Genomic DNA, 7,758 nt, shown 5'->3' on the forward strand with positions numbered 1-7,758 from the left:
AATATATATATATATATATATAAATTACTGACCCCAAATTGTATTTTTATTTATAACATCCACAATATTTTCATTAATTAAACAAATTAACAAACTTCAACAAATGACAAGGAGCTTGTGAAACTTTTTATAAAAAATCTCAGATTCATGCTTCATGTGTACAGAACTTTCATTAAAGCAAAATACTGAACTGAATTCAGTTGTGCAGAGTATTTTATAAAAACACCACAGAATTTAATTAAATTGAACTGAAAGACACATAATATTATGAACTCACTGCATCTGTCTTTCAATTCAGTGTAGCATTTATAAAACGCATCATATGTTTCTTGCAGGTTGGACCAAGTTTGCACGTTTGACTCGAGCGTTGACGAACAGCAAAAGCACCAATCAGCAACTCACGCCCATGAGCAGAACCGACATCACTTCACACAAACAGTCCAGACTCGCAGAGGTGAGAACACACACACACACACACACACACACACACACAGACAGGCAGCATTTGCTTACATCCTTGACTGCGCAGTACAAGGTTATTCAAACTTCATCTCACGGAGGACAAACTTGTAATAGAATCACACACAGGACGCTGCTGTAACGCAATCTCACACGTGTCTGTTGGACAGCAGAAGTCTACAGTGGGTTGCCAGAAGCTGCTATTAATAATTAACACTGATGAAGTGTGTACTGTATGTGTGTGTCCCATAACCCCTGTTCACTTTTCTGCTTTTCTCATCTGTTAGTTATTGCTCCGTCACTGTTGTGTGATGGTGTTAAAGAGGAGTGAAATGTGTTGTTGTTTTTTTGTGTCTGTAAGGAACAATCCTTACATACTATATTGTGCCTAAATCTTTGGAAGAGTTTTTAATGAGGGAAGCATTCAAGGACGGGTTTGTTTTGCGAGACTTTTATGATGGATTAATGTCTCTGATCTGTACTGTTACAGTGTTTGCAAGGCAGCATTAAAAAGAACATTATTTTGTGTATTTGGTGTAATGAAATGTGTTTATGCGGTTTAAGGTTCAAAAAACACATTATTTTCCACATACTGTACATTATTGTTTCTCCTCTATGCCCCGCCTTTCTGTCGTTATTAATCACTAAATCACCAAGTATTAAATTTCCCCAATTCATTCATCCTGAATTACTTAAAGGATGATTCTGGGTTCAGTTTATGTTAAACTTAATCGACAGTACTTGTGAAAATATTGAGTAATAAAAATGAATTTTGACCTTTTTCTCCGTACTACAACGGAAATTAATGCAAGCATTAAAATACGTATAGTTTCAAAAGTCTTGCCACAAGACATAAAGATTAAATGCATTAATGTGATTTTAGAGCTTACTAGCTTTTTTGTGCAATTACATCCAGTTAAAATGCCTATAGCCCTAAACAACTGTAAAAATGATGAGAACAACTTTACAGCTCAAATAATAATTTAACAGAAGAATTAATGCTTCAATAAATTATTTAAATCCTCCAAAATTGGCCCCTTTCACTTCCATTGTACAGTGTGCATCAATTGAATTTGGCCTTTTTGTAAAGAAAATAAGCTTGTAAAAATTATTTTTGCCACAAATGTGCCATAGATGTTGTTGATTGAATTTTTAACATGCATTTTAATTCTTTCAGACTATTCTTTTTGTAAACTTTACATTTTATAATTTTTGTGAACTTATTTTTTCTTTATTCTAAGAGTAAAGGTCTCCTCTTGATTTAGACTGACATTATTAACAATCAAAATTTAACACACTATATGCAGCCATTTTCACATTTGAATCCAACAGTTCTTCACTGTCTCTCTCTAGAAGGGGAAATAGCTTTAAATCTCTGAGTAAACTTCATGTTCTGTTTATATGAACATGCATAGTATACAACAAACAGTGTATTGTCTAGGGAAGGGTGGAAATTATCCAGAGCTAGAATTAATATTTAAATCAAACTCACTTTCCTTAGGGCCCTCTATATTTCATTTCATTTTCACTCTCATTGTCCCTTAAGATAATCTCCTTATTAGCAATGTCAAAAGAACTGGGAAAAAATTAAGGTGGTCAATTTAGTTTAATTATCAAATTGATAAATTATACTAAATAATTGTAAAACGAATAATTTGACCAGGCATTTTCCTACAGTCATATTCAAAATAAATATTACTGTCAAATTTAAGAATTTAACTGCCATTGGATTTTAAATTCTTATTCGTTTTAGATCCTTCACTCTCTATCTCTTTTTTTCTCAGGTGCTTCAGCTCGGCTCTGACATTCTTCCGCAGTATAAGCAGGAAGCCCCTAAGACCCCACCTCACATCATCTTACACTACTGCACCTTTAAGACCACCTGGGACTGGGTCATCCTCATCCTGACCTTCTACACCGCCATCATGGTTCCTTACAACGTCTCCTTCAAGACCAAACAGAATAATGTCACCTGGCTGGTTCTGGACAGCGTTGTGGACGTCATATTTCTTGTGGACATCGTGCTCAACTTCCACACCACGTTTGTCGGGCCTGGAGGGGAGGTGATCTCGGATCCGAAGCTGATCAGGATGAACTACCTGAAGACCTGGTTCGTAATAGACCTGCTGTCCTGTCTGCCCTATGACATCATCAACGCTTTCGAAAACGTGGATGAGGTGAGAAACCAAGTGAGAAAGCCTTCATGTCATGATGTAAGAGTGATCCAAGATGCCTTAGTGTGGACCCTGCAATCTACTGTCCCTGTGGAAGTGCTCTGAGAGAGCAGTAGCTATAGGATGGACCTGTCCCAGAAGATTCTATTGTATTTCAAGAGCTGGAGAATAAATGTCAGTCAAGCAAACAGAATTTTATATCATACAGTTTGGAGAATTTTATTTTTCTTCCTCTGGTCCACTTAATCAAGGTTTCCTGTTCCAAAAACGTACTTAACATAATTATCTTAATTAACCCTCTGATGCATCTTGTTCTCTGTGGTTGCTGGATCTTTTAAAGCCACTTTTAACCATCAAGGGTGTGATGTTACATCCAAACCACCATAGGGGATTGGTTATCTTGACAGTTTCTTATAATTATTTATGACTGTCCTCTTTATTTGTCATTACATTTTTCATTTATGACAACAAATTCAATATAATTTAGCTAAAGAAAGTGGTGATGCATCAAGTAGCTCAGCTGGAATAGTAACCATTATATTCTTTTGAAATCATTAGATGAATAACTCTCTTAAAAAAGAAAGAAAAGAAAGAAGATTGTGAATAATTATATTGTTGTACTGTACATTAAGATAATTTTTCCCTTAACACATTCATTTTCCATTCTCTCTCTGACAACATGGCCACAATTTAACAAACTAGGGAACAGAATAATAAAATGAGGGACTGAATTCTTAATTCATAAATATATGTGTTTAAAATCCCTCACAGCTGCATTGTGTGTATTTACTAGCTCAAGTCCACTCTTCTCCGCTCTGTGTATGAATTGAATGCAGTATTGCGTGTTGTCTCTGATAAATAGCTCTGATAAACACCTCAAACAAAATACAGTTACTTCATCACAAGCCTTCTGTAAAATCCCATAGCGCAAATTCACCATGTTAACTTTCATGTGAATGTCTTATCACATGAAAGAGAATTTTATATTTAAAATATTGCTGTAAACATTATGTAATCTTCTGTTTATTCTCATAAAGACCATCTGCATTTAGGCAGGCCAGCATCAGAGAGAGATAAGGAGCAAACATGACTTCAGGCTTCAGTAGCACCATTATTCATATATTAATACAAAAATTAGGGATTTGCATAAAAAATGTGACCCTGGACCACAAAACCAGTCATAAGGGCCACTCATAGTATGAACTGATGCCATTTGTGATGCCTATACTACCAGTTTGAGACCATGTCAAAAAAATCCCCAGTATTCACATACTGTTTACTCAGTTGATTTCAACCTGAGGGTAAAAAAACAGTCAAAAAAAGAAATCACTAAATTAATTACCTTTTTTTTGAATGCAAGTTGTCATTGTTGTCAAGTATTAATGGCTCTTTAAAGTTTGTGTGTGAACACAACCTTAAAACTCACAACTAAATTTTAATGTACAAGTTTTACCTTAAAGAGCTGCTCGCTGTACCAGAAACCCACTGAGAAAGCCTTCATGTCATGATGTAAGAGTGATCCAAGATGCCTTAGTGTCCAATTGTTTTGAAAACTGAGTTTTATACATCATCTGAAAGCTGAATAAATAAGCTTTCAGGATAGGACAATATTTGGCTGATACAACTATTTGAAAGTCTGGAATCTGAGGGTGCAACCAATCAAAATATTGAGAAAATTGCTTTTAAAGTTGTCCAAATGAAGTTCTTAGCAATGCATATTACTAATCAAAAATTAAGTTTTGATATATTTACGGTAGGAAATTTACAAAATATCTTTATGGAACATAATCTTTACTTAAAATCCTAATGATTTTTGGCATAAAAGAAAAATCGATAATTTTGACCCATACAATGTATTGTACAAATATACAAATATAATACATTTTGTGGTCCAGGGTCACATTTGTGTTTATTATAGCATTAAATTAGCTATATTATCTAAATACTATGCATACTGAAGCCATCCGTGCTACTTATGACTGGTTTTGTGGTCCAGGGTCACAAACATGTTTATGATAACTTGTGGAGCTGTTTTTAATATAGGCCTACATGCATACATACACATTCAGTGGTATTCACTTTTCTGGTATTTGTTCAGGCTTACTGATTTAAAGTTGTTTCTTAATTTCATGATTCACATTTTTGTTTTGCTCTGTGCCTAACAATTAAATATCCATTAAAGTGTCTAATCTTATAGTTAACAAGCTATATTTATTTATTTGCTTCTACAATCCTGGGATAGGACTGGGGTTTGAAGTTTTGTTATACTGTATATCTTTACATATTTTGGTTTGGCTTTACAATTTTGGTCTAAGTTAATGTGAGTATAGTAGGCTGCATTGTTGGTCATTTCTGCTCACTCTAATCTTTCACTGCATGACTGGAACTGAATTTACACTTTAAAGGAAAGGAGATGCTTCAGATGATCACACTAGGTCAGGCTGGACCGAATGGTAAATATTTTTTAAAGTGATTGATTGTTGATTGTTTTACTAAAGTGCTGTCTGACATCACATTTTCAGAGGCCTTTTAATGTTGTTGGATCATGTGGGAGAACAGAGTGTTCTCACCGCAAAGTGATTCTGATGTCCAACCGCTTTCGCACCTTCTTTCTGTCGTCTTGGCTCAGCTCACCTGCTCCAAATTTAGAACAAACTGTTTGCAGAATTTTGTGCAATTAGGAAGGTAAAGAGTGTGTTCAGTGAACTGAAAAATGTGAATAGTGCTCATTGTTTCAGAATGTAGCGTCTAATTAACATTTCTTTGTGCCAAATAATATTAAATAACTCAATGGTCTGTTTAAGCATCTTTGTGATAAATGACATTGGAAGAATGATTTAACCAGACAGATTAAATGTCAAATTGATTTTCCCTTTGTGTGCTGCATGTCGGTGTGTAGATGATTGTTTAAAGGGGTTATATGATGCTGCTAAAAAGAACATTATTTTGTGTATTTGGTGTAATGAAATGTGTTTGTGCATTTTAAAGTTAAAAAACACATTATTTTCCACATACTGTACATTATTGTTTCTCCTCTATGCCCCGCCTTTTTGAAACGCGTCGATTTTTACAAAGCTCATCGGTCTGAAAAAGCGAGGTGTGCTCTGATTGGCCAGCTATCCAGTGCGTTGTGATTGGCCGAATACCTCAAGCGTGAGACGGAAATGTTACGCCCCTCACCATACTGTTGATGCCGTGTCCGGCCGGAGCGACGAGACATAAACATTAAAACCCATTACAAACGAGGCATTTGTTGCATCCAGTGGGGACATAATTACGGATTATTATGACTTACACTGTCTTTTTACGCGCTGTGTTGCATCGCGCCGCGTAAACATAAAACCATGTCTACATTTGTGATCGGAGAAATTACAAACAACAAGCCTTACTCTACACTGCCCTCGCGGCCGGCGAAATTGACGAAGGAGCGTCCGGAAGGACATGTGACGGCTCCGGGCTGGACTCCGCTTCGTCCATGGTGAAAGCCGATCCGGTGATCCACAGCGCAAAGTTGTTGTATTTCCTCAGCGACCAGCACGGATCAGCTCTAGGCATGACGAAGCGGATATTGTCCTCTTTTGGAAGACCAAACAAAGTAGTTTCGCTTTTACAACGAAGCACACAGCGTCTTTACGACATGGCGGCGGCAACAACAATACTACAGCGAGAATATAAGTTACGCCTTCTTTCTTTGCGTGAACGTTTGGGCGGCGTTATGCAAATCTTCCGAGATCGTGACGTAGGTATGTGGGGGTGTGTTAGAACGAGCCGTTTTAGGTAGGTGTGGCTGACTCTTAACTTTTATAAAGAATATCTCTTTGGATTTGAGACTTTAGTCTTTGCAACTTTACAGATCTTCTTTATGCACCAAGAGCTTGTAACACTCCAAAGAGAAAGGAAAAATTGAAATCGCATCATATGACCCCTTTAATTATGGGTTTCTTAATAACAAATCTGTGTATGAAAGAAAATGTACTGATTTTCTGATGCATTCATATTTATATATATATATATATATACAGGTGCATCTCCAAAAATTTGAATATCGTGAAAGTTAATTTTTTTTGTAACTTATTTCAAAAAGTGAAACTTTCATTTTTTCTAGATTCATTACATGTAAAGTAAAACATTTCAAAAGTTTTTTTGTTTTAATTTTAGTGATTAAAGCTTGCAGATCATGAAAGTAAAAAATCCAGTATCTCAAAATATTAGAATATTTCCTAAGATCAATAAAAAAAAAGAATTTGCAAAACAGAAAAGCTCAAGTTCTTTAAAGTATGTTCATTTATGCACTCAATACTTGGCCGAGGCTCCTTAAGCACAAATTCCAGCATCAGTGAGGTGTGGCATGGAAGCGATCAGCCTGTGGCACTGCTGAGGCACTATTGAAGCCCAGATTTCTTTAATAGTGGCCTTCAGCTCGTCTGTATTGTTGAATTGACTGTTTCTCATCTTTCTCTTGAAAATCCCATAGATTCTATATGGGGTTCAGGTCAGGCATTTTGGCTGGCCAATCAAGCACAGTAATATTATGGTCAACAAACCACTTGGAAGTGATTTTGGCACTGTGGGCAGGTGCTAAGTCCTGCTGGAAAAGGAAATCAGCATCTCCATAAAGCTTGTCAGCAGATGGAAGCATAAAGTGCTCCAAAATCTCCTGGTAGATGGCTGCATTGACTTTGGACTTGATAAATCTTGATATCTTGCTGGATCTGTCTGCTGCTTTTGACACAGTTAACTGCCAGATCCTCCTGTCCACCCTCATAAAGATGGGCATCTCAGGAAACGCACTCCAATGGTTCAAGTCTTACCTCTCAGGTAGGTCTTTTAGGGTGACTTGGAGGGGTGAGGTTTCTAAGTCACAACGTCTTGCTACTGGGGTACCTTAAGGCTCAGTGCTTGGACCTCTTCTCTTCTCCATCTACATGTTATCATTAGGATCTGTCATTCAGAAGCATGGCTTTTCTTTTCACTGCTATGCTGATGACACTCAACTCTTCTTCTCATTCCAACCAGATGATCCGACAGTAGCTGTTCGCATTGCAGCCTGTCTGAGAGACATTTCTAGCTGGATGAAGAACCATCACCTTCAACTCAACCTTGCTAAGACAGAACTGCTCGTGGT

The 7,758-nt window shown here is 36.6% G+C and overlaps 1 protein-coding gene across 1 annotated transcript in view; it reads left to right on the forward strand.

Moving 5' to 3' along the window:
* The window catches only part of LOC107726584 (potassium voltage-gated channel subfamily H member 5-like), a 21,939-nt gene that overhangs the window by 2,594 nt on the left and 11,587 nt on the right, over positions 1-7,758 (forward strand). Inside the window, exons 3-4 of the mRNA XM_016536228.1 lie at positions 336-454; positions 2,244-2,636. Coding sequence (XP_016391714.1) covers positions 336-454; positions 2,244-2,636 — 512 coding nt within the window. The remainder of the gene's footprint in view (positions 1-335; positions 455-2,243; positions 2,637-7,758) is intronic.

Source organism: Sinocyclocheilus rhinocerous, unplaced genomic scaffold, assembly GCF_001515625.1.
Source record: "Sinocyclocheilus rhinocerous isolate Xijiao unplaced genomic scaffold, SAMN03320098_v1.1 scaffold4019, whole genome shotgun sequence".
NCBI lineage: Eukaryota > Metazoa > Chordata > Actinopteri > Cypriniformes > Cyprinidae > Sinocyclocheilus > Sinocyclocheilus rhinocerous.